The 27145-nt window shown below is 43.1% G+C and overlaps 1 protein-coding gene and 1 long non-coding RNA gene across 2 annotated transcripts; both read left to right on the top strand.

Annotated features, from left to right (window-relative positions):
- Nucleotides 1-2: 2 nt before the first annotated feature.
- On the top strand, nucleotides 3-23379 carry PPIL4 (peptidylprolyl isomerase like 4). The gene is made up of 13 exons (XM_053292154.1): nucleotides 3-183; nucleotides 1453-1520; nucleotides 2432-2496; nucleotides 3228-3345; nucleotides 6089-6231; nucleotides 8658-8754; nucleotides 9356-9472; nucleotides 9833-9957; nucleotides 11250-11316; nucleotides 12622-12733; nucleotides 15109-15205; nucleotides 17420-17543; nucleotides 22595-23379. Exons 1-13 carry the CDS (start codon nucleotides 114-116, stop codon nucleotides 22814-22816), a joined length of 1425 nt encoding a protein of 474 aa, XP_053148129.1. The 5' UTR covers nucleotides 3-113; the 3' UTR covers nucleotides 22817-23379.
- A 1830-nt stretch (nucleotides 23380-25209) lies between these two features.
- On the top strand, nucleotides 25210-26156 carry LOC128343303 (uncharacterized). The gene is made up of 2 exons (XR_008315451.1): nucleotides 25210-25253; nucleotides 25297-26156. It is a non-coding gene; the product is annotated as an uncharacterized LOC128343303 (long non-coding RNA).
- The last annotated feature ends 989 nt before the right edge of the window (nucleotides 26157-27145 follow it).

Below are 27145 nucleotides of genomic sequence, written 5' to 3'. Positions count from 1 at the left end.
AGGAAGAGGAGGAGCCGCGCCGGGCACGTCGGGGGGCGGTTGCTTCCGGAGCAAGGGAGGTTGAGGGAGGCGGGAATTCGCGCAAGCAAAACAAGCACGCAGGAAGAGGCAGAATGGCGGTCCTGTTGGAAACTACGCTGGGCGATCTGGTGGTCGACCTGTACACCGAGGAGAGACCTCGAGGTGAGGAGGAGGAGCCCCAGCCATGGCGGCAGGCGGGCGGGCGGCGGATTCCAGCCAGGAGGAAACTGAGCACGCTGCCAAAGTAGTGCAGACGTGTTTCTAAGACCTTCAGCGCCGCGGCTCTTCCTTTTTGACAGCTTTTTAGGAGCTGCAGATAGAAATCGAACAGGCGAAGCTTTCCTTCTAAATCGCTGCATTTCCATGCTGCTGGGGGGAACTGCACTGGTTGAATTTCTGCCTCAAAAGCATAGAGGAGACTGGCCCAAGAAATTCTGCTGTCTCGAGTGACTACCGTTTGTAATCGGAGGCGTATGCCGCAAGATCCGTTGTAATGATGTAGTAGTAAAAAGTAAAGTCGTGCCCTCGAGTCAGTGTCGACTCCTGGCGCCCACAGAGCCCTGTGGTTGTCTTTGGTAGAATACAGGAGGGGTTTACCATTGCCTCCTTCTGCGCAGTGTGAGATGATGCCTTTCAGCACCTTCCTATATAGCTGCTGCCCGATATAGGTGTTTCCCATAGTCTGGCTCTTGGGTGCCATTATCAGGCCAAGCATGAGATCCCAGGCACAGCACTTCAGTTGCATGCTGCTTCAGTGGCCTCTACACATGTTGTTGCCTCAAATAAACATTTCGAATGGTTGTGCGGTTGGGCTGACCTTGTGCACAGAAGCCCTATAAGGAAAACACTGTTGCCTTTTTTCAAAACGGGCCCTGTGGTTGTAACTTTAAGAGCAAATTAATACCCTATTAAGCAGCTAATGCTTTTCTTGCAACCTTTCTCCATGCTTGAAAAAGTTTTCCCTACTTCCAATACTTGAATTGGACAAGTATTAAAGGCACAGAAGCAGAGTCACTAAAAACATATAAATAGTGGCAATCCAAATGTGACACCTTTAGCAGTTCCTAAAATGAGAGAAATGAAACTCAAACCTGTCTGAAAGTCATATCATCTGATCTGAAAATCCTACTCTTCACTACCACCTTCTTCAGAAGTATTGAAGAGGACTGTGGTGGTTCAGCTGTCAAAGTAAAGCCCTCCTCTGAATTATCACGCCACATGTTGCAAGATTAATGGCTTGTATTATGAAAGAAAAAAACAGTTCAAGGATGTAGCCTGCTGAGTTCAAATTAAGCTTTGTTACCTAGGATATTCTCATCGGATAACGTTTGCAGATGACTATAGGTGTTAGCAGGCAGTAGTATTCTTTCCTATGACCTCTTTCATGTCAGTACCGTGAACATTCTTCTTTGTGTGTATATATTTTTGCAGCCTGCCTTAATTTTCTGAAGCTCTGCAAAACAAAGTACTACAATTACTGCCTCATACATAATATTCAGGTAAGCATTCTTGCTGATTCATACTATTAAATTTGAAATACTTTACTTATATATTGTTTTTCAACAAAAAAATTCTTAAAACAGTTTGCATAGCTAAAGGAAATAGATGATTCCCTGACCCAAAAGGCCTCACAATCTCGAAACATGCACACGGACAACATCAGCAATAAGAAAGGACTTGCTAGGGATATGCACAAATTGAGATCTGTATACTGATTTGAGCACAGATCAGGCACCTTTAGAAGTGTGGAGAGCAGGTCGATTCCTGCTCCTCCACACAGCTTCCTGCTGTGGCGGCACCCCCCTCCCCACAGAACCTGTGGCATGGTGGTGGCACACACATGGCCTGCACACATGTATGGCAGCCATTTTGTGGTCAGCATCGTTGCTGACCACGTAAATGGCTGCTGCGCATGCATGGAGGCTATGTCTGTGCCACTGCCATGCTGGGGATTGTGCCACCGCAACAGGAAGCTGTGTGGAGTGGACCTGCTCCCCCACTTGATCTGTGCCTGATCTGTGCTCGAATCAGTGCACGGATCTAGAATCACAGACATCCCTACCACCTGCTAAGAGAGCTACCTTTTAAAAAGATGCCTCTCTGCCCAGTTAGCAGGGGTTATTTCCTCCTCCCCCACCCTGAATATTTAAATCATTGAACAGTTAAACAAGTATGTAATTTATCATGGTTAGAGAATTTGAGCTGGGTCTGGGAGACCAGAGTTCATATCTTCCCAAACTGCTATGCACACATTTGAGAACCCTTTTTTAGTTCCATCTGTAGAATTGGAATAATAGCAGCCTACCTCACATAATTATTGTGAGGGTAAATGCAATTACTTGTAAAACCCTTTGCAAGTAATTGCAATATAAAGGATTATTAGTAGTATTTATGTTTTGCATTGCTACAGAGAGACTTTATCATACAGACTGGTGACCCACAGGGGACTGGCCGTGGAGGTGAATCAATTTTTTGGTGAGTTTGTTAAATTACTGAGTAACTAAACTTCAGTTGGAACAATAAACCACATCTGGACTGTCTTGGTAACTTCCTGAAAGTTAGAGCTTCTGTGTAGCAGCCCCAGTTGTGATCCTCTACCTGCTGCTTCCACATAAACTCATTTCACTTTGCATGGTAGAAAAACTTTGGGAGTGGGGGAGTGAAATTGTGCTTTGTTGTTTGACTTGAAACTCTTTTTTATTTTTTAAAGGAAGTTAGTAACAGCTAGAAATATGCCAATCTGGCCTTGTTTAGAGCACTACACACAAAGTTAGCCGTGACTTAAGAGCACATTCCTGGGATGCTACAGCTGCAAGCACACGATATGGATACGAAGATTCTCTGTATGTTAAAGAATTAAATCTGGGTTGCTGGTAGAGAGAAAGCATTATTGGGAAATAATGGAGACAAAGCCCCTGGAGTAGTAAGACAGAATGTGCATCTGTAAAGCCCCAGCAAAATGCTGTCCCTCTTAGATTTCCCCTCCCTCTGATAATACCAACCATTAAAAAAAAAAAAAAAGCATTCAGCTGCCTAAATGGGAGAGATTATATATCATATAAAACATTAATCTCCTAAAAAGTTTGAACTGTATACTTTGCTCATGGATCAGTAAAATCAAACTCCATGTTATGCTAAGTTCATAAATAGTTTATTCACCTACTAGATGGATAATCTGTTCTCTTCTCGTGTGTGGTGTGTTTCAGCAAACTGTATGGGGATCAAGCTAGATTTTTTGAAGCAGAAAAAGTGCCAAGAATTAAACACAAGAAGAAGGGAACAGTGTCAATGGTGAACAATGGCAGTGATCAACATGGATCTCAGGTAGGCACAAAGCATTGGAAAGGTCTTGTTGGAACTCAGAAATAAGAAAAAGAGAGTCTGTCATTGATTTGCAAAAAGTGCAACAGAGAATGAAAATAGCTGCTTGATGGGACATAAGATTAATATCCTCCCCTTTGAGGGAGGGCAGGATGCCTTTTTGCCTTAAGGAGGCTATTATTAGAACCATACTTGAAGAAACCTGCACTGGATCCCTTAGCCAATTATAGACTTGTCCAATTTTCCATGGTTGGGCAAGGTGATTGAGAGAGTGGTGACCTCTCAGCTTCAGGCAGTCTTGGAGGAAACAGATTGTGTAGACCCATTTTTCAGACTGGCTTTTGTGTGTTGAGACTGCCTTGGTCGGCCTGATGGATGATCTCCAGTTGGGTATTGACAGGAGGAGTGTGACTCTGTTGATCCTTTTGGATCTCTCAGAGGTTTTTTATAACATCAACCAAGATATCCTTCTGGGTTGCCTGATGGAGTTGGAATTGGGTGACACTGTTCTACAGTGGTTCCATTCCTACCTCTCTGGCAGATTCCAGATGCTGTCACTTCAAGTCAGTTGTTTTGCAAAGCGGGAGTTAATGTATGGAGTTCCACAAGGCTCCATACTGTCTCCAGTGCTTTTTAATACCTACATCAAACCGCTGGGAGAGATCATCAGGAGATTTGGTGCAGGGTATTATCAATACGCTGACACCCAAATCTTCCTCCATATCAGCTTCATCAGGTATTGGCGTAACTTCCCTAAATGCCTGCCTGGAGGCAGTAATGGGCTGGATGAGGGAGAACAAACTGAAACTGAATCCAAATAAGACGGAGGTATTGACTGCGAGGAGTCAGAACTCAAGATATGGTTGAGATCTGCCTGTTCTGGATGGGGTTACATGTCCCCAGAAAGAACAAATATGTAGCTTGGGAGTGCTTCTGGATCCAAAACTTGCTCTGGTCTCTCAGCTTTTAATCAATTTTAATTGGATTTATATCATAATTGTTAGTTTTATCCTGTTTTTATATTTGTGGTGTTTTAATTTATGTATACCACCTAGGGATGCACATGTGTGCATCCTTAGGTGTGTGTAAGGAGAGGAGAGCTGGTCTTGTGGTAGAAAGCATGACTTGTCCCCTTAAGCTAAGCAGGGTATACCCTGGTTGCATATGAAAGGGAGAGTAGAAGTGTGGGTACTGTAAGATATTCCCCTCAGGGGATGGAGTCACTCTGGAAAGATCAGAAGGTTTCAAGTTCCCTCCCTGGCTTCTCCAAGATAGGGCTGAGAGAGATTCCTGCCTGCAACCTTGGAGAAGCCGCTGCCAGTCTGTGAAGACAATACTGAGCTAGATGAACCCATCGTCTGACTCAGTATATGGCAGCTTCCTATGTTCCTTTGTCAGGTGGGATAGAAATATGACCAATCAATCAATAAAATAAATAATATGTTTTCTTAAAGTACAGCTAATTTTAAAAAGACTTGCCACAGGATTTAAAAACTATAATTAATCCTTACCCTGATGGACACTGCATAAATAAAGAGCAATTAACTCAATTAAAATGAAGAGCAATTAACTCAATGAAGCCACAATCTGTGTCCTATTCCTTTTACATATGCACAGTGACAGGGATGGGTAGGGCTAGTTGTGGTCCTTAACTTTGTGCTTTTCAGTGGAATAAAAATTTAAATGTTGGAGCCAGAAAGGGTGGGTGGGAAGCAGTTCTCAAAGCAAATGCCTTCCTAGAGCTTTTGTCTGCCACTTTAAAGTTAGACCTATCCTCACTGATAAATGAGCATATTTTGTATTAACACAAAGCTGTTCATCAGTTATTTCTCTCTGAAGACCACCATAACATACTCGTACGGTGATGCGAACACTAACACAAGCCACTTTGGAACAGGGGGTGGGTGGTTTGCAGAAGAGCCGTTTTAGGCCTGCCATGAGATGACATTACTTCAGTTGACTTGGGTCAGTCTCAGGTTGTGCCAAACCATGTCATTCTGCCTCCTTTCAATAACAGCTCATGTTGTTCCATGAAATCTCTCCAGCCCTACTCTCTCAAACAAGCTCACATTTTATATTGCCGTATACAAGTAGTGGGCTCAGAACTAGCCTTGGATGCATCTTGAGTTGGTTTTCCTTGTGGCCATTCTGGTGACGTGAAAATATAATAAGCTATCTGAAAAGAATGTAAGAAACCTCTTAAATTATTATTTTTTCCTGTATAGTCCCTCTTGCTTTTGCAATTGCACTAGTCTGTCTTGTACAGAAATTTTGAATTTTCTCTCTTCTATTGTAGTAGGACCAGTATAGTTCATAGCCCAAATTAGCTGCTGAAACAGTATTGATGCATCCCATTTGGCAAGTTTCAGCTAAAACTCTCTGAAACTTACCAAACGATAGCATCACGAGAGCATCAATGTTGTTTCAGCAGCTAATTTGGGCTTATAAACTATATTAATTCAGTCAGCATACATTGTAACTGAGATATGCACTGATCCTGTTTGATCTGAATAATAAGCCATTTGACTTGTGTGTCATTTGGGTTGGTGTTGCTATCTTGTACACACTTCTGTATTCCACTAGTGATATGTATATATAGTGAGTTATGAGAGAGATTCTATAGGATGGAAGTGATTGGCTAAGCACACGAGAGCTAGAAAACAAATAGAAAAATGCCCTAAAATACATGGAGATTTCTTCAGTTTTGTTAACTCTAAATGTATTTTTTTCTCTTCTCCTTCTGTAGTTTCTCATTACTACAGGAGAAAACTTAGATTACCTTGATGGTGTACATACAGTGTTTGGCGAAGTAACAGAAGGCATGGATGTACTGGCAAAAATTAACGAGGCCTTTGTTGACAAGGATTTTATACCATATCAAGACATCAGGTTTGACTCTCTTCTGCCTCCATGTTTTACAATATAATGTAACAAGATAAAATAAGAGCCCTGCTGGATTGGATCAAAGATCCATTTAGTCCAACACCTTGCCTTCCACAGTTGCCAACCAAATGCTTCTGGGAAGCCCACAACATGAAGGCAATAGGCTCCCCCCCCCCGCACTGCTGCCTTACAGCAGCTGGTATTCAGCCTCAGAACTGCTTCTGTACATTGAGGTTCCATACACCTGACTAAGAGGAATGGAGAGACTTGTTCTCTGTGAATTTGTCTAATCCAGGGTTTCTCAACGTGTGGGTCCCCAGATGTTATTGGACTTCAACTCCCATAATCCCCAGCCCCAGTGGTCTTTGGTTGGGAATTATGGGAGCTGAAGTCCAATTACATTTGGGGACCCACACGTTGAGAAACCCTGGTCTAATCTTCTTGTCAATAAATGCAAAAGAGGGATAGTACCCAGACAAAGACACAATACGAATACAACAACGAGTACTTGTCAGCTATATTTTTTCGTAACATGTCCTTGCAATCAGCTATTTCCTCATTCATTTTCTTGAATTCGTGTGTAGTGTGTTCTACAATAAGGATCATAAGATCCAATGAACATTTACTTAAAACTGTAATCCATTTATTAACAAAGGAGTGATCATGTTTAAAAATAGCTCAACCAGTGATCAGTGGGATCATTTTCACTTTCTAGGGATGTGCACGAACCGGTCTGGAGGCCATTATAGAGGCCTCCGAACCGGTTCAAATGTGGCCCGGTCCAGCGCCTGCGAGGGTCTCCCTTTAAGGCTGGGGGGTTGCACTTACCCCTCCTGCCACTTTTCCCCTGCCGGCGCCCCATTTTTTTGAAATGTTTTTGGAGTGGCAGCGTTCCTCCCTGGCACCCCTGCCCCCATTGTTGGCCGGAAATACTGGAAGTCGCGATTGTGCGTGTGTGCGCCTGCTGTGCACGTGGGCGCGGCGGCGGCAGGCGATCGCTACTTCTGGTATTTCCAGACAACAGTGTGGACAGGGAGGGCAGGGAGAAATGCTGCCGCCCCAAAAACTTAAATTAAAAAAAACCAATGCGCTGGCGGGGGAGAAGTGTCGTGAGGGGTAAGTGCAACACCCCCCTGCCCTTAAAGGGAGATCCCCGCCAGCACCAGACCGCGCCTCCATGGTTCCGTGCACATCCCTATCACTTTCTTTTTAGTATTTTGTGACTTATCATTTTTTGCATATTGTAGCCATCCATCATATTCATCTTTATTTTTATTATCTCCATTTTCTTTATCTGTTTCATACATTTCTTTACTCCGTCTTTTATGAATTTGTACTTTACGCTAGCCCCATTAACACCTTACGTTCAACAATTGTACAATGAGTGTACTCGTTATGTACAATGAGTATTCTGAGTAACAAGCTTCACATGTTGAACACAGGTACAGCAGTACACTTCCTATTTGTACTGTGCATTTTAGAGGCCTGTACCAGGTTCACGTTTAACATGAAAGCAGGTACAGTCATTCACACAAACACATATACAAGTATACAGACATTTGTACAATCGTACTGTACAGCATAATGTCTGAATTGGGCTACCGTATTAAAACATTACATTAGGCCAGTTCACACATTACATTCATCACTTGTACAACAAGTGTGTGGCGTACAGAGGTACAGATCTGTACACAGGTACAGTCATTCACATGTAAAGTTGAACTATACCATGTATTTGAAGTGCCTGTATCCAGATTCACGTCTAAAATGAATACTGGTACAATCATTCACATAAACACACATACGAGTGTACAGACATTTGTACACTCATACAGCATAATGTCTGAATCGGACTACCCTTATTACTAATTGGTTTTTTAACCCCATTTTCAGGCCATCTAAGCTAATGGCCCTCAACACATCCTCTGCCAGGGGTTTTCAGAAACTAGTTATGCATTATGTGAAGATGTACTTTCTCTTGTCTGTCCTGAATCTACTGCCAATCAGTTTCATTGGGTGCCTGCAAGGTTTTGGACTGTGAGTATTTCTCACACACGTGTCTTGTAACGGGAAAATAAGGCGAGGGGGACTTGATGCCTTCAAGGATTAGCCAAAATAATCTTTTTGTAGCATTAAAACTATGTGCTGTGCTAAGGTTTGGACCATCCTCTGACAGAAGCCAGCCTCACATGTTTTCAGGGCCTGTGTAAGACTCTGGGCTATGCAATAATGTTCTGTTCACTGCCTGCTCTGGCAGTGAGATTTGACAAGCATCCTTGGCAACTAATTTGATGATCTTAGCTTAAATACACTGGTTGTGTTCCAGAAAGGTTTGTTTGATTGATGTGGAAACAAATATAACTGCTTCAGACATCTTATACTGTGTGACAGTAAACTGAATTTACCTCTTGTTTGCTTGTAATTCCTATTAGGATAAATCATACAGTGATCTTGGATGATCCATTTGATGACCCACCTGGTTTGGCAGTACCAGATCGTTCACCAGAGCCTACGAAGGAACAATTGAATGTGAGTGTTGCTATTAACTCATTGTGATATAGTAAGTGGTTGGGGGAAAGCTGAAGATAAGAATATTTCCAAAAATCTCTCTCTCTCTCGCATTCCTCCTAATTCAGCAAGTAATGTGACAAAGTGGCAGGAATGATATGGCTTTATATCCTGGAAACAGGTTATTTTACAGACGTTTTGCAACAGCTGAATGTAGATAGCCAAGTTGTTTCTAAGGATACAGGGACTGCTGTGAACAAACTTTGACTGCATCCTAATCCATAGAATATGAAATACAGTGAGACATGTCCAGGCAAAGCAGGTCCCATAATCAGAAACTGAATTGGGATAGTAGGCTTTGGGCCGGCAACTCCATATGGCGAAAATCCATTCACTCTGGGGGTACAAACTGACCCCAGGCAGTTTGTGATCTACAGAGACCGCACAATGTATTGTAGTTATTCTTTGCATGTTTTGTATACTGGGTTACAGTGAGTGTCAAAAATAGACCATAGAACTACAACCAACACTTTCTGCACCAATGTGAGTGTCTTGGGGTAAAAATGATCCCAGACATCTGATTGAGGTTTAACTGTCTCTTTTTATCTTAAATGTAAGACAGAGTGGGAGAATAGGAGCTGATGAAGAAATTGATGACTTCAAAGGAAGATCTGTTGATGAAATGGAAGAAATTCTGGCAGAAAAAGATGCAAAAACTCAGGCGATCCTTTTGGAAATGGTAAATACGCTTTGGTTTGATCAAAACTTATATGCCTGTGCTTTAATGTGAATAAAAGTATGGCGAGTACAACACAGGATCCAATTTTGTCTTCAGAATTGTGTGCTGCAACTGAATGCAAGTTCACTTGGAATTTTGAAATGGTAAACGTCTAGCTAAGGCATAGAACATAAAGAGTTTTGCATCCTTAAGACTTGAGACTAATGCTAGACTTTTCCATATTTGCATTGCATATTTCAAGTTCTTTTTTAAAAGGAAGTAGTTGATTGGCATGTAAACGTGTCTCAAGTTCAAAAACATGGATTGCCAGAAATTCTGAAGTGGGCTAAAACTTCTTCTCTTGTCATTTTTTGTACTCAGGTGGGAGACTTGCCTGATGCTGATATTAAGCCACCTGAAAATGTGTTGTTTGTCTGCAAACTTAATCCGGTGACAACAGATGAAGACCTTGAAATAATATTTTCTCGATTTGGGCCAATAAAAAGGTAAGAAAGAATTTGCACAAGAAGCAGTAAGCTAGCAAAGCTCTTCAAAGTCTTTCCCCCATATTCTGCTTACCTTTTTATTAAGTCACATATCATTTATTTCAACCTTTGGCTGTCTTAGAGATTGGCAAGATTGAAGAGGCTGGTAGGTGGGAATCCAGAATGTGCCATGGTTGGTTACTGGCAGTTCTTCATAGCCCTTTCCTTCAGCATCCATGAAAAGGCAGAATAGAGAGGCTCTGTCCTACAGTGCTCTTCCCTTCTCTTTTGCAGACTCCTTTTTGCTAGAAGCACTTTTCCTTCCTCTTCTCACCCTCTTCTTATTAGACAGCATTTTAAAGTTTTTACCTCTTTAAATGTGTTTAGATTTCATTGGGAAGCTAAGCTCATTATGTGATAGACAAGAATACAATTTTGTTAGTGAATCATTGAGCAAAATTCAGCTCTCATTATTGAAAACTAGGCAACCTATTGTGAAATGCCATCTTTAGGCAGATGGTTTTCTCGTTATATTGGAATATGGCTTTTATATTTTTAGCTTAATACTTTTATTGTCATTTTATTGTATTTTTTAAACTTTTGTAAACCACCTTGTGATTGTTTTTAATAAAAGGCGGTATATAAATGCAACAATCAATCAATCAATAATTGAGGCTCTCTTTGGTGGTGTTTTCCAATGCCTCAATAAATTAGAGTGTAATTCTCCACCTTCTAGAAAACAGTTCCTAGCATTATTTATATGCCAAATGTTGTGCTAAATGAAGCAGAAAGTAAAATTATATATTTTCGCACAAGTACTAACTTGGAATTATTTCCAAGGCCCTGTGATCTTTGCTGACTCAACTAGTTATGTTAAAGCTGCTTCCTGTGTTAGTTTTCCCAACCCAGGATTGCTACTGTAATTCACTCCTGTTTCTCAAAACTTAGCATGAGAAGAAGGATGATCACTTATCGCTAGTTCTGAAGAATGTGTGGATACTCCCTGGAGTCTCTTATATTCACCTTTTCCCTCAAGTCTTACTGCGTGAACTGCATTTCCATGTTGCACCTTCTGACACCAGAATGGCTTAAAGCAGACCACTCACATCCAGAGTGTATTGAGAGGCCCCCATTTCTGATCTTAGGTTTCACTTTGGCCCCTTATATGTGATTGATCCATATGAATAAATGCATGGCTGCCTTTCTGGAAGTGATATCTCATCAAATAACTAATCTTGAAATCTTAACACGTCTATTAAGCAGCTACGTTTTCGCTACCATTTCCAAAACAAAATGTTGTGCTTCTTTTTCAGCTGTGAAGTGATTCGAGACTGGAAAACTGGTGAATCACTCTGTTATGCTTTCATCGAGTTTGAAAAGGTACATGGCCTTGCAAACAAATTACAGTTTATTTTGCTTATATAGTAGTTATATAGGACAATAATGTTAGAAGTAACATTATTAACTACCTATTCCTTTATATTTTAGATACCACCCTTCCCCCCAAAAGCTAAGACAATTAATATCAGCAGTACAAAAACATTTTTAAAAGTCCCAAAACTACATAATGAAGCATCATCTTTTATAAGCTTTAGGAAAGTATTTTCTGGTTGAAACAAGGCTGCTGTGCTGGACAGTGTAGTATATAAATGAAGACCTGAATTCAACTGTCAGCTCCACTATGGATGTATTTCCATCACTTTGTAAAATTACAATCTCTTGGCTTCAGTTCCTCATCTGTAAAATAGGAATAATAGTGATCAGCCTCACAGAGATTTTGACAGAATAAGTAGATACATAGGTTTTTGCATTCCCTAAGCCTTAGGAGTGGGACTGCCTAGAAATTTGGAATAAGTCAGACTCACTTTGGAAGTTTGACTAAAGAGTTGGTTATCTAGGCAGAGCAATGACTGCATTGATGTTAACTTTCCATTGAATTATATACATTCATGAAAATGTTGAAAATAGGTTGAGAGTTGTTAATCCTTGGTGGCACTTTTAAGTTCCCCTAATCAATTATTATTGAAAACAAACACTCTAATGTGCGATGAAAAACTGAATTGTGTGTGAAGTGCTCCGTGATAACTCTCAGGGGCTTGGGGGTAAATTTGGTGGATATGTGAAAACGTACCTCCATTGAAGAGGAGATACGAACTAAAAGCTGGGTGTGAAAAACTTCCTGGAATTTGTTGTCCATGTACACAGAATTTAGTACTTCTGGGTGTAGTGCAACAGGAACATCTGTATTTTTACTGGAGCTTGTTTGCATAAGGAAAATCCAGAAGAACTTGGTACTGACCACTTATGCTGACGTAATATCTCTATAATAAGAGATGACATAACATCTCTGCACAGGTACAGTGATTGATGTTTTCCATCTTAAGTGTGTTTTTGGTGGTGTCAGAAACTTTAGAATAGATACTTGTGCTAATTAGAATTCCTTTTCCAGTAGGGATGTGCACAACATGGATTTTGCTTGGAACAAAATGGGGTGGTTTTGTTCCAAGCTTGAAACAGGCCCTCTATTTAAAGGGCATCTCTGTTTCGAGCCTGAAACACTAAAAACGGCCCATTTTGGCGTTTTGCACATCCCTATTTTCCAATTCATATGCTGGCTTCATAAGGTTATTTCTAAAGAAAAAATTCTAATGCTAACTTTACCTTTCCTTGCAACGTGAATACCAGGAAGAAGATTGTGAGAAGGCTTACTTTAAGATGGATAATGTATTAATAGATGATAGACGGATACATGTGGATTTTAGCCAATCTGTTGCAAAGATTAAATGGAAAGGGAAAGGTAACTTGTTTAAAAGCTTAATTTTACTCTTATTTATAATTCCTTTATTATAAGCTGTAAATTTTGCTTTAAGACCTATACATCAGCTTGTCGTGCAGACATGAGCCATATTAAGGTTATAGACTTTTAGAGCTGAAAGGGACCTTGGAGGTCTTCTAGTCCACCCCTTGCTCAGTGCAGGAAATTGCTGACAGCTAGCCAGCCTGTGTTTTAAAAACTCTAGGGAAGGCCATTGTATCACTGCATGAAGCAGAGTGACCCATTGTTGAGCAGCTCTCACTGTTAGGACATTCTTCTAGCCAACTCTGCTTCCTTGTAATGTCAACCCCTTGGTTTTAGCTCTGCCTTCTCTGTGATAGCCCTTCAGATATTTGAAGACAGCAATAATATCACCCCTTAGTTTTCCCTTCTCCAGGCTAAACATACCTGGGTCCTTCAACCATTCCTCATAGGATGGTTTCTAGACTCCTCACCCTTTTTGTTGCCCTCTTCTAAACCCACTCCAATGGATTGATGTCTTTAAAATGCAATATCCAGAACTGGACACAGTATTCTGAGTGTGGTCTAAAGACATGATTTCACCAAAATGGCTGTGGAATGTGATCTCTTGCCTGTTAGCATAATATAAAGGCAAATGGTGATGGTTTTCTGCTGATGAGGCACCACAAGCAAAACGCCTGTTGGCATGGCAAGCCTATGTGGGTAGGAGCAGGTTCTTCCCTGCCTGACACCCGCCCCCCTCACTGCCCCGCTTTCCCCAGCTTCACTCATAGCAGCAGTGGAGCTGATGGGAAACTTGCATAGGGGAGAGATCAGAGTTGTTTCTGCAGGCCCTTAATGAGCTTTAGTGCAAAAGTCCCTTGGAGGACAGGGAGGCAATGCATGTTGAAGAGTTTTGAAGTGGTGAAGGTAGTATGGACATCTGACTGCTTGGACACATGGACATAACCCAGCAGTTCCACTGAACATGTGTAAGATTTCCTGGTGTGCAGCTGCGCATACATTGCTTGTGTGCATGACAATCTGTTGTTCCAGGCAAAGAGAGATTAAAGATATTGTTAGCAGGAGTGTTACCATGCTTGCCTTTTCTTCTTCTTCTTCTTCTGGCAGCAGAGCCTGCCTTGCCACTCTAGGCATTAAGGGACAGAAAGTGAGCTGCTTCTTCCTCCAGCTTGTTTGCAACCTTCAACTGTACCAAATATTTAGCCACTTGCCTTGAAGTGCCAGGATGAACCATAAGATGGCAGCACACAACTGAAAACAGTGGTTCTGGTTGTGGAACTACTGTAGCTAAATATTTTTGTTAACATTTGCTGTTACAAACAAAACTAGAAGCTCATTGTACTGTGCACCCGAGTATTCTTAAAGTGTGGAAAGTGTGTTAGTCAAGACCTCAGCTTGCCAGTAACACTACCACAATATGCTATGAAGAGAGATTCTTCAAAGCAGGCGATGCTCTGTCCTAGGTAATCCAAACTGCGGACACGCTAGCTCAGGGATTCCCAACCCTAGGTCCCCAGATGATGTTGGACTATATTGTGGTTGTAGAGAATGGGAGGCGCTGAGCTAGATACATACATGGCACCCTCCTAATATTGGCATGCTGGCTGGCAAGCCCGTGTCCATAGACAGTTGGCTTGCAGAACTACAACTGCCAGCCTCTCTCCCGGCACTCTTCTTTATGTTTGTTAAATTTCTGTCCTCATTAAAAGTGGCTAACAAATCATAATTAAAATATCCATCCTTATTTTAAGGACTGACCCAGCAGGGCTGTTCTTATATAAGGGCACGAGACAAGCCAGATGAGGCCCACTTCTTCTCTTGCTTCTGGAATAGAGAGAGGAGTGTGCAAGAGAGTTAAGGAAGCAAGAATCTTGTCTGCCTCCCATACATGCACACCTCTTGTTTCGAAGGAGGTTGCTGGGGCATGGGGTCTAAGGACATCCTTTTCACGGAACCATGCTTGGGCCAGACAGGGAGTGGCAGCCAGATTAGGATGTCCACAATAACTGTAATGGTAGACCCTGGAAGTGGCTATCAGAGAATGGATTACCTGTGTGTGTTCCTGAAGCATGCCAAGTTGGATTCATGAGTTAGGGTCAGGATGGCCTATTCAATTGATCATTTTGTGTGATAGACTATAGCATTTCTTATATCATATTTTTAAAATTTGCAGTGGCATTTCCTTTATGGTAACAGGTATTTCTGCAAGGACTGAACTATAGAAAACCATATTGCCAAGATGGATACAGACTATTGCCATAGTTATGAAACTGAACTTGTGTTAGATTATCTCTAGAATGGTTGCTGACTTTCTGTGCTATTTGTGTTCAAGTTCAAGATCAATGTGAGCTGATTTATTTTCCTGAAAACAGGTGGTAAATATACAAAAGATGATTTCAAAGAATATGAAAAGGGCCAGGATAAAACTTCTAAATTAACCCTGAAGGAGAAGGCAAAGCCCAAGCAAGAGTATCCTTGATAACTAAGTTGGTTTGTAAGTATTTTATAACTTGCATATGAGATACTTGTGATATACATATGCATACATTCACCCAGCCCCTACAACCTGGGTGTAGTGAGACTGTTCTCAGGACATTTGGAAATACATTTCTAGCTTATTTGAACCCTATATACCAATTATCCAAATGCAGGACCATATACAACTTGCATGTTGTAAAGAGATTTTTAAAGTCTAATTTTCAGGAACATCTGTCTATGGAACGGATACAAGACCTTTTTGCTTTTTAGACTTAACATTATTACTTAACATTAATTAAATGATTTAATTATGTCTTAGCTGAACATAGAAGGTGCATCCTCTCTAATAAAACGCTTGGTGTCCGTCCGTGGACGGACACCAAGCGTGCGTTCGTGCCTGGCCTGTTCTGGGCATGCGCAAAGCGCATGCCCAGAACAGAGCAAGGCAGCCGCGAACGCAAGCACCCAGCGGCCATGTTGGGCGGCCAGAAGCGGCCGGCCCAAAGAAGCCAGGTAAGCGGCGGTGGGGGGACACTGGCCGAGGCCTGGCCGCGCCGCCACATACCCGGCTTCTTCAGGGCGGCCACTTCTGGCCGCCCAACATGGCCGCCGGACGAGGCGGCGGGGAAAACTCAATGCAGCGGTGGGCCCGGGGACCGGTGGGCCCGGGGACCGGTGGGCCCGGGGACCGGTGGGCCCGGGGACCGGTGGGCCCGGGGACCGGTGGGCCCGGCCGGAGCCGCGGGCGGCGGTGGGTGGCGGGAGGGGGAATGGTGGCCGCTGATTGAGGGGAGAAGAGGCGGCGGGGGAAGCCGGCCAAGGTGGCGGCAGAGCCACCGCCGAGGCCTGGCGGCACAGCCGCTCCGCCGCCGGAGCCGGGCGGGAGGGAGAATTTGGGGTCTGAAGCCGGGCGGGAGGGAGAAGCGGCAGGGGGAGCTGGCTGAGGCGGTGGCAGAGCCGCCGCCGAGGCCTGGCGCCAGAGCCGGGCGGGAGGGCAAATTTGGGCCCCTTCCCTTCCTAGCGCCCGTTATTCAACGGGCTAAAATTTACTTGTACGTTATACATTGCTAAGCCCATTTTCTGCTAGTGTTTCATATTTCAGCATAGCTTAGTGGTTAGTGTGTTGGACTAGAACCAGAAAGACCAGAGTTTGAAAGGGATTCAAACCATTCAACCCCATTCAACCATTAAACTCACTGGGTAACTCTGGGCCAGTCATGGATCTCTCAGCCTAACCCACCTCACAGGGTTGTTGTGAGGATAAAAATAACCATGTACCTCTGAGCTCCTTGAAGGAAGAGCGGGATATAAGTGCAATAAAAAAATAAAATTCTCTGATCTAAGTACGGATGTCCCAGCTAAATGTTTGTGATATACCAGATTCAAACTTTAAGAGCAGAAAAACTGAACTGCTCCATTGCTCAGTGGCAGAGCATCAGCTTGGCATGCAGAAGATCCCAGGTTCAATCCCTGGCATCTCCAGGTAGGGCTGAGAGAGACTCCTGCCTGAAACCTTTCAGAGCCTCTGCCAGTCAGTGCAGCTGAATGAATCCGTGGTCTGACTCGGTATAAGGCGGCTTCTGATATTCTTGTCTCCACTTGTGAGTGGTAGGAATGTGGCTGCCACCAGGAATTAAAAAATGGTTCTTTGTGGTGAGAGCACACCACAGCTGGAATGTTTAATATGATTTCCAAGGATGGATTGTGTGGTAAGTGCCCACACCAGTCCTGACCTTTCTGGGGCCTGGTGATCCTGGCAAGGGTAGTTGTACGACACAATTGGCATAGTACACCAATGACAGATTTGCGACGTGGAGCCTTAATGCTGTTGTCAGAAGTTGCCATACCCATTAGTGTTTGAATTGCACCTTAAAAGCTACTGCAAAATGGACACTTTGGGGTTGGTTTGAAGTTCGCAGCTGTGTAATATTAAATAATGGTCCAGAGAATGCTGGTGTGTTCTCACTAGCTGTAACCCTGCAACAGTGATTACAAAGATGCACCAAAGAGTACCATTTTGCTTCTTGGTTCCATCCTTGAGGATCTAAATCATATTTATGCCTAGCAATCCTACATGTGGCTTCTAATGTATTTTTGAATTATACGGGCCAGCTTGTTTAAAATACAACTTCTTATTCAGTGGGTTTCTCCTGCCCCACTCCTCTATTATCCAGTACCAAAGCTTCCCTTAACCAGCTGCTGTAGCTCAAAATATGACCTTGTCTTGGAAGAGACCAAAACAAGTCACCAGCACTCTGATAAAAAGAAGAAACAACGCCATCATACGGACGATACTGATGAGGATGAGAAGAGGGCTAAGAAATCTAAGGTACTAAGATGAGCTCTACCCCTTTCAGTTAAGTGTGCAATGATGCTGCATCACCTTTCTTAAAAATGCAGACATTCTGTACATTACAATGGCTGACATCCATAGCAGCCCATCATTTGCACACCAGGAAGACACATTGCAGCCTTCCAATCATGTAAACGCCTGCCATCACAGTTGTTGTGTTTTGTCTCTTCAGACTAACACCTCTTTAACTGTGAGTGGTGGGCCAGGGTAGCACTTCCAGAACCACTTTGAAAGTTTTTGCTCGTGTACAGCATCTTTTGGGTAACATCTGAATAGGGCTCGTGTGGATTAGTGAATAAATGTTACACTTAGGATTTGAAAGTAAGATGAAGAATGCATAGCCCACTCCAGTTCAGTGTGGGTACCAATCTAAATAACGCATATGGCCTTCCTTTTCTTGCAAAGGTTTCAGAGAAGGATGTATGTGCCCAGCTTGAGAGAGTTCTGGATGAAGCTGATTTTCTAGATCCTTGCCAGTCAGATTTCAGGCCATGGCATAGCATGGAAACAGCATTGGTCGCTCTGGTTGATGATTTGTATTGTGACCTTGATGAGGGTAGCACCCATCTCCTGGTCTTTTAGATGTCCATGGTATCCTTCTGGAGCACCTGCATGAGTTGGATATTGAGGGCATTGTTTTGCAGTGGTTCTGTTCCTTAGCCCTTTCAGTCGGTGTGCATTGGGGGCGGGTGTTCTGCCCTGTGGCCACTCCTTTATGGGGTCCCTCAGGGCTCAGTTCTTACATCCATTCTTCTTAACATCTATGTGAAACCCTTGGGGCAGGTCATCCATCAGTTTGGGGTGAGATTCCATCAGTATGCCTGTGATAATCAGTTGTATATTGCCACCCCATGCCACTCTGGAGATGCCATTTCTGTGCCTGCCCAGTGTCTGGAGGCTGTCAAAGTCTGGATGGGCCAAAACAAGCTCAGACTTAATCCCACCAAGACTGAGTTGCTTTTGCTTACTTCTCGACCTGGCAAATTGCCGAGTTTAAGTCTCTCCTTGGATGGGGTTGTGCTGCCCCTGAAAGAGGTGGTCTGCAACTTGGGGGTCTTCTTAGATTCATGGCTCCTGCTTGAGCAGCAGGTGGAGGCCGTGGTCAGAGGTGTCTTTGCCCAGCTTTGGCTGGTCCACCAGTTGCAGCCCTATCTCTACTGGCAGGCCCTGGCAATGTTAACTCATGCCCTCATAATCTCTCGTCTGGATTACTGTAATGCGCTCTACCTGGGGTTGTCTTTGAAGACGACCTGGAAGCTTCAGTTGGTCCAGAATGTAGTGGCCCACCTGCTTATGGGCGCTAAGAGATATCATAGTGTGACACCTCTCTTGCGGTCACTGCACTGGTAACCTGTTTGCTTTCGGGTCATATTCAAAGTGCTCGTTCTCACCTTTAAAACCCTTGAGGGCTTAGCACCTGCTTACCTTCAGGACCGCCTCTCCCGCCCAGTCCGGTCCCATCCTGTGAGATCCCCTCAGGTTGCCCTTCTTTCAGTCCCTGGTCTTGGAGAAGTCCATAGTCCTAGGGTCCATGGAAGGGCTTTCTCAGTTGCTGCCCCTTTACTCTGGAACTCTCTTCCGAATCTCCCCAGATTTGGTCTACCTCCTCCCTTTCAACCTTTAAATCCGTATTGAAGACATTTCTTTTCCTCCAGGCGTTTGCCATTTAATTTAAGGGTTTTTTGTTATGTGTTTTTTAAATCTCGGATGCTGTTCTCGCTTTGTACACTGCCCTGAGTTTGTGGATTGGGCGGTATATTAAATCTTTTGATAAATAAATAACAAAGGAAAAGGAGCTGAGCTTGGAGAATGAGCCCAAATCAGCTTTTGAAATGGTTTCATGTGATTAGCTTGTAATTTTAACTTGTTAAATTTTACTGTAGTATATTGCCAGACACTTTTTGTTGTCTGCCACCTGCAGTAGACAACACTGCCTAGAGATGCACATATCCCTGGATGACCTCCTCAAATACTGTGGTTTTCGGTACTACCCATTTGCTTATGACACCTAGTTTTACTTCTCTACCTGAGAACTTCCCCTTCCATCCAGCCATACAGCTCCAGCTGTCTGTCTGGTATTCCTTTTTAAAAGTTTCATTACTGTCTGACTCAACATATCCAAGATGAAACTTCTTATCTTTCCTATCCTTGCATAACTCTGTCACTATTCACTCTGTTGAACAGGAACATATCTTGGTTTCATCTCTGAGTTGCTCCTCACCTTTTCTCCCCATATGACTTGGTGATGGACTGCATGTTTCTTTTCCCTTTGCAAGATTGCAGAAATATGGCCCATCCTTTCCATCCCTGACCATGCTCTGACCATCTCCCTCCTTGACTAGCAATCATCTCTTTGATATTCCATTGTCACATATTGTTCCCCTCACCATTATCCAGAAACCTGCCGAACAGAATCATTTGTGTGTGTCTGCTCTGGCCATGTGATATGATAGAAGATGCCCTGATGATGAAAGTTGGGTATCTTAAGTATATTTCAGGAAGTGGGGGGAGGAGGGGAGGGAAGATATTGATCTTTTTTCTGATTGGGGTAGTGAACAGAGGAGGCCTTGTGTAGTAATAAGAATTTTGAGTAAGGTATTGAGCAATAATTTTTTTAAGCACCCAAAAAACAATCTCTGACATAAGCAAAGATGCTTCCATATAATGCTCGGTTATTCATTCAATGCCTTGTTGTGTTTGATGTTTTCCAATGCTGTGCCTTTTGCAGATATTGACTGGTAGTTTTTAAATAGGCTTCTGTGAATCATCCATCCATTTAAAACAAAAAGCAAAAAACTCCTCTTGCAGTACTAAAGATTATGGTGCTCTGACTAATATTGATTTGACACCTGATATTCATTCATGACACCTGACATATATTGAAATTGGACTACTTTTAACTCTCCCCAGTCTTCTGTGCATCCTTACTTGCTCTGTAAGAGGAGTCATGCTATCCAGTGCATTTCAACTGAATTATGTTGTGGAGCTTTCAGAGTTCCTGTTTCTTTGTGTGTGTTTTGTTCTGTGCATCACTGTATCAGTTAAATCCTTTTCACTTGAAAGTGACAAACCTACTTCTGGATGTATGTGGCTTGTTTAGCAAGGTTTGGGGTTTCATGTACCTTGTTGAACTTAAGCTGTTGAAAGAGGGACTGAGGTGAAGGGAAATAGAAAAGGCTAGGGGACTTGGTATATCAGTATACCAAGTCCCCAAATTATGAAAAGCAGGCTATACATAAATGAAGAAATTATGAAAGGGAAAAGCCTTTTTTTGTGTGTGTGTGTGTAACCATGGGTGGCAAAAAAACCCAACCTCACTATCCGTGGATAAGAAAGGGTTAACTGCATATCCGCAGTTCCTAGAAGGCTGGAAATGACTGCAGAAGTCATTTCCGGCTACCATTTTAAGCAACAGAGCCATTTTGTGGCTCTTCTGCTTTGCTTTTTTAAAAATGTTTTTTTCCATAATTTTTTTGTCATTTGGGGGACATTTAGGAATGCGGGGAGGGGCATTCCTGGGTACATGGAGACCCCATGGAGCATGGTACAGTAGATACTTTCAGTTAGTTCTGCCTCTTTTCATTGTCCTTTGACCCCCCACACACACCTTTTTTTTTGGCCATGTTTTGACCTTTCCCCCCATTCTGGAACCTAACCCCCATTTTCCATCGGCATAGTGCCTCATTATGGTAGTAGGTGAGGAATGGAACCCCCGGGAATAAAGAAGTTTGCCTGTAACCAGTTTTTTATAACATGCAACACTGGGGTTTTTAAGACATTAACAATCATTGTTTCATATTTACAAATGTTCTAGAATAAAAATCAGAATTTTTCTCTTAAAATAATAATTTAAATGAGGTATCTAAGGTAATGCTGATGGTTTCCAAGGCTGTGAATACTGAAGTCCTGCAGTACATCCACATCTGATTATCAACTGTCCCTTTCTTATATAGTTTTTAAAATATGTATCCTGTCGTCCATGGCTTCAAGGAGCCCCTAGGACTGCTAAGTGTAATAAGAATAGTATCAATTTTTTAAAACCTGATGAGGCAACACACAAACCTGAAACTGGCTACAACAGGGCAAAATCATGTCTAGCAGTTTCCAGAAAATGTGTGCCAGCTCATGACTCAATAAGGTCTATATTCCTAGCAGTTCTCTGAAAATGGATATTCCAGTTTCATGAATCTCTTGGACAAGATTAGCAATAGCTACTATGAATTTCCCCTGTGCTCTCAAGATATTGCAATCTGATTTGGCATGCTATCCAACTTATTTTAACACTTAAACATCTCCCCCATATTAATTTTTCCTTCACTGTATCTCAAAAGTTTTTCAAATAGCAAAGTAGAAATTTTAGAAATGAATTTTCCACAGCAAAATTTTCACCTTGCAGCTCTGGCTATAGACTATCTCCAGTTTTAGAGGTAGGATGTGCCTGAATGCCAGTTGCACAACATTCAGGAGTCGGGAATCTGCAGGAGTTGGGGCATGGCTTCATCTGTTTGTGGTCTTCTCACAAGTATCTGGTGGGCCACTCTGGGAAACAGAATGCTGGACTAGGTAAGCCTTGGGTCTGATCCAGCAAGGCTTTTAAACATATCCATCATTTTAAGTAAGTTGGGGAGTGGGGTAGAATCTGCACTGCTTTGATAGGTTAGCCTGCTTCTTCACCTTGCGTATCAACCTAGGTAAAGCAACTTCCAGCCGTGGCTATCTTTAGAGAGAGATGCATTAAACTACTATGTTGTAATATTAAACTGTTATGAAGGATGGCAGTAACTGTTCTAGATACTACCTAAAACTATTCAATGTGAGTTTTCATGTACCAGTCTAAAGGTAGTACCACCTTGTTTTAGAACAAGGTGACATGTTCAAAACTGTTTAAAATGAAATGTTCATGTTAATATTGAAAATTAATAATTTTTAAATAGCATAACTAAGCTGCCCTTTATTCCTCTCTCTTTCTAATTCTTGCATTCTTCAGTCTAACATACAAGCAACTGTATTCTACCCCGTTGTAATAGGATCCTGACCGAAGACACAAAGGAGAATGTGACCGTGAGAAGAGAAAAAGTGACAAGCGGGACAGACAGCGGAGCCCATCTTGGGACAGGGACCACCACTTCAAAAAGTCGAAGGACAGACACCATGAGGAGCCCCGGGAAAGGGAACACGAGGAGAAGGGGAAGAAGAGAGCCAAAAGTCCTAAGAAGTGCAAAGAGAAGGAGAAGTCCAAATACAGATGAACAAAGGATGGAGATGGGGAGAGGGAAAGTGTAGAAGACATACACTGCTCTTCCCCTATATATCTATGTCACTGGGGGAAAGACTTCAGGCCCCCCTCTTGACCTTTGGTTTTCCTGCAGGACCAAAGAGTGAGATGTCTAGTAGTATTCTAATGCTGGGGTTTGGGGGGTGGGTGGGTGTGTTTTTGCAGTTAAAACACTTTATCTGTAGTTGGCTTTTATGCTGCAGGGATTCAGTGATGAAGAATTAGCAGCGTCTGGCTGATTAAACTCTACCCGTCACCACTACAAAAGATCCCCACTTAATGTCAGCTTTTAACTCCAGGTGGCACACTCGAGGCATTCCCTCCCCCCCCCAGCTCTCAAAGACTACTTCGTTCATGATGGATTTCCTCTTTGTAAAGTTATATACAGCTTTGAAGCATACACCATTACACTGGGATAAAAGCAGCTATTTTCATTCATTTTTCTCCATGGCAGTTTGATGCCAGTTGAGACTTCCTACTGTATGGACACATAGTGAAATAATTTTGTCTGTTCATCACATAAAATGTGATAGTGTACACAGTTGGTATATTGGATTTCCTACACAAATTTTATCTAGGCAGGAAACTTGCCACATGTGAAGTGACTCTAAATTCATTGGTTTCTGTTGGGCCTTTAAGAAAGACAATCCTTTATCACGGGGGCTACACAACTTGAGCGTCCAGCTGTTGTTGGACCACAATTCTTATTATCCCTGACTATTGATCCCTGTGGCTGGGGATCATGGGAGCTGTAATCCAAGCTCGAGGGCTAAAATGGTGTAGCCCTTCTTTATAATATACCATTCATAATTCAGAAGCATGTGTGAATGCTTCACTTTACAATGCGTATGCCTTTTAGTTACATTACATTTTGCATCTGTTTGCGAATGGAGACACCTAAATGACTTCTCTTGCAGTAGTGTCATGTATACTCCAGCTGAGAACAGAACTTCACTGCCACATTATACAATAACTAGTATTTTTAAGCCCGTTAAAATAACGGGCGCTAGTACCTGTTGTTGTTGTTTCCTTTATTCTTTCTCCCTCTCTCTTTTGCCCTCAGTTCCATTTTTCTTTTTCTCTCTCTCTCTTTCACTCCTTCCTTTTCTCTCCCTCTTTCTCTATTTCCTTTCCTTCCTTTCTTCTCTCTCCCTCTCCGTCTCTTTCCTTTATTCCACCTCTTCTCACTCCCATCTTTCTGTTTTCTTTCTCTTTTCCTTTTTTTCCCTTTAACGGGCTCGCTCTTTGGGGCTGGGTGCTCCTCCCTCCCCCCTTTCCCCCCTCTCCCTCACTCCTTTCTCCTTCTTCTTCCTTCTTCCTTCCTCACTTCTCTCTTTCCTACTTTCCCTCCCTACCTCCTTGTTTCTTTTGTCGTTTTCCTTCCCTTCTCTCTCTTTTCTTTCCTTCCTTCTTTCCATCTTTCTATTGTCCTGTCTCCCTCCCTAACTCCTTCCCCTCTCTCTCTGGGCAGAAAACAGGACATGGAGGGTATGGACAGAAAATCTGCTAACTCAGCTTTTGCATCTTGAACTTGCTGCCAATCAGTGGCCTCCAGTATATTATTTCTGTGGTGCTTCTCCTTGGCACAAAATGCTTCACAGTTCCATCCTTGCATCTCAGTCCTAGTGAATAGGTCAAACCTGGCAAGGCAAGCTAGAGAGATCAGGAAGGAGGGCGAGAAACAGCCAAAGAGAGTGAGCAAACGCGGGATTAATTCCAGGCAGTCGCTTGCACCATCCATCCTCCTTGCTGGTCTGCTTTCCCATCGTCTCGCGCCCCCTGCCTGAGTGTCTCGCATACCCGCAGTGCTACGAATAGTGCACCCATCTCGAGAAACACAGAGAAACACAAATTTCAGTGGGAGAGAGGTGCTCGCAAGCAGAGCTCCTCTCTCTTGCAAAGCCTCTGCCCGTACTGTCAGTTTGGACGCAAAGGACGCCTATTGCGTCCTTTACGGCCATAGTGTCAGTTCGGGCAGAGCCGTTGCAAAGAGAGGAGCTCTGCTTGCGAGCTCCTCTGTCTCTCTGGATTTTAGGGGTTTTTTGCCCGATGGACATGGCCGGGGTAAGGAGGGCTCGGCAGTTGGGAGGGAGGGAGGGCGGGCGGGCGGCCAGTGGCAGTGTTGGGTGCTAAATGGCCGTGGGTGAGGGCGGGACAGTGATGGCGGGCGGGCAGGCAGGCAGGCAGCGATCCGGCCATAATGGCCGCGGCGTCAGGAGGTTGAGTGTTTGGTGGCTGGGGCAGTGATGGAGGGCGAGTGGGTGGGCGGGCAGACAGCGATCCGGCCGCATGTCGGGCCGGGGATAGGGGTGAAATGGCCGCCGGTGGGCCCGGAACGGTGTTGGAGGGCGGGCGGGCGGGCAATGGCAGGAGGTCGAGTGTTTGGTGGCTTTGGAACACTGGCGTTGGGGGTCCGGACTCCCTTGGGCTGTTCTGGGCCTGCGCTTTGCGCAGGCCCAGAACAGCCCAGGGAGGCAGGGACGCAGATCCCCAACGTTCCAAGGCCACGGCCACTCACTTAGCCTTTTATTATATAGGATAATTAAGCCTTTCGGAAGTAGGGTTGGTGTGATAGATCTAGATTGAAAAGGCACAGAAGTCTGCTAAGTCAGTGCTTGGTAAATTCCAACAAGCAATAGGTGCTCTACTGGAACAAGAACGTGTGTGTGTGTGTGTGTGTGTACACATACGTGCGTGCGCACACGCACACACACTAAGAGATTTGTTAGAAAACCTGCTTCTGCAGTTTTCCAACTAAAATCCATTACTGGATGTATTTTGTATTAAACTATGAGCTGGTAAATGTAGAACCAGCTCCAGAAACCTTTATACTCATCTGGGTACTGCTTTCTTCCTCCCACCTGGCTCACTTTCATGGTGCTGAGCTAAGAGTGTGGGAGATGTGATTTATTTACTAAATGTTTACTTTCAGTCTGGCAGTCTGCTTACAGTAACTATTACAACTATTTATCTACTGCTTTTCAGCAAAAGTTATCAAAGCCATTTGCATAGAAAAATAAGATGGTTTCCTCTCCCCAGAGGTTTCATATTCTTAAAAAGAAACAGTCAGTCTTTATTAATACAGCCAATGGCCAGAATTACAAAAATAAAATCATTTAGAATTAACAACTTCATTCCGAATAACACCACAAATATAGCAGAATTTAGCAACATTGAGTAAGCTGTCTTCTTTACAATCCTTTAAAATTAAATTTAAATAATCCATTTCAGTTAATCCTGGAAACAGGATAAGTTGAGGTGAAATGTATTTTTTCCTAATGTCATTGTAAAATTGGCAATAAAAAAGAACATGAGCCGTCGTCTCAACTTCTCCCGATCCACACGGACAAACACAGCAATGATAAGGAATATTTTGGAATCTCCCCTGCAGCACAGCTGTATTAATGGCGTTACAACGGGCCAAAGTTAAAGCCCTACGAAATTTAGGTACTGTAAGAAGAGAGAAATATCTAGCTGGAGAATAGCTTACATTTTCAACATTCAGGAAAACACCCCTAGGAATTAGAGTCCTGTCAATCTGAGATTCCACATCCAGAATCCTTTCCTTAAGTCTGCCCCTAGCCTCCTCATAAGGCAAACTAAGAATGGCTGCAGGTGAAAATCCATAATACTGCAATCTCCCTTCAATAGCTTCCAACCAAGCTGAGTGATAAGAATCTTGAAAAATCAATGAAGCTTACGAATGAGGCATAAAAGATGACGATCAATTGTGGATTCAGACAGCTTAGACCATAATTTATCACGTGGGATCAAATCAAATGCAGCCCTAAAATTGATAAAGGCGGCAAAAAGGGCAGCCTTATGGGCAAGCACATATTTCCCAACAAGATGTTGAAGGATTAAAGCTGGATCCAAAACTGATCAATCTGCTCTAAAATCCAAATTGCTCATTCAATAGAATGTTTTCTCTGTCGCACCAATCCACCAATTTACCATACAAATGCCTAGCACAGAGTTTAGCAATAGTACTAAGTAAACTAATTGGGTGATAGTTCTCTGGGAGTCTCCTCCCTTTTTGTAGATAGGAATAATGATTGCTATGCCCCAATCACTCGGAATCTGAGTAGTTCGGTCTATAAAAGTGAATAGGGAAGCTAAAACGGGGGACCACCAAGCCATGTTACTCTTAAGTATCTCTGCGGTAATATGGTCAATACCCGGGGCTTTCCTGATTTCAACTGGGTAATAAGAGCATTAATTTCACTACATGACACTGGAGGCCAGTCCGATGATGGGGCCGAAGTGTCTGTTGAATGGAAGACTCAATCGTCCTCCTTTTGGA

This window comes from Hemicordylus capensis, chromosome 1, assembly GCF_027244095.1.
Source record: "Hemicordylus capensis ecotype Gifberg chromosome 1, rHemCap1.1.pri, whole genome shotgun sequence".
Taxonomy (NCBI): domain Eukaryota; kingdom Metazoa; phylum Chordata; class Lepidosauria; order Squamata; family Cordylidae; genus Hemicordylus; species Hemicordylus capensis.
This window is presented reverse-complemented; position numbering and strand designations above follow the sequence as displayed.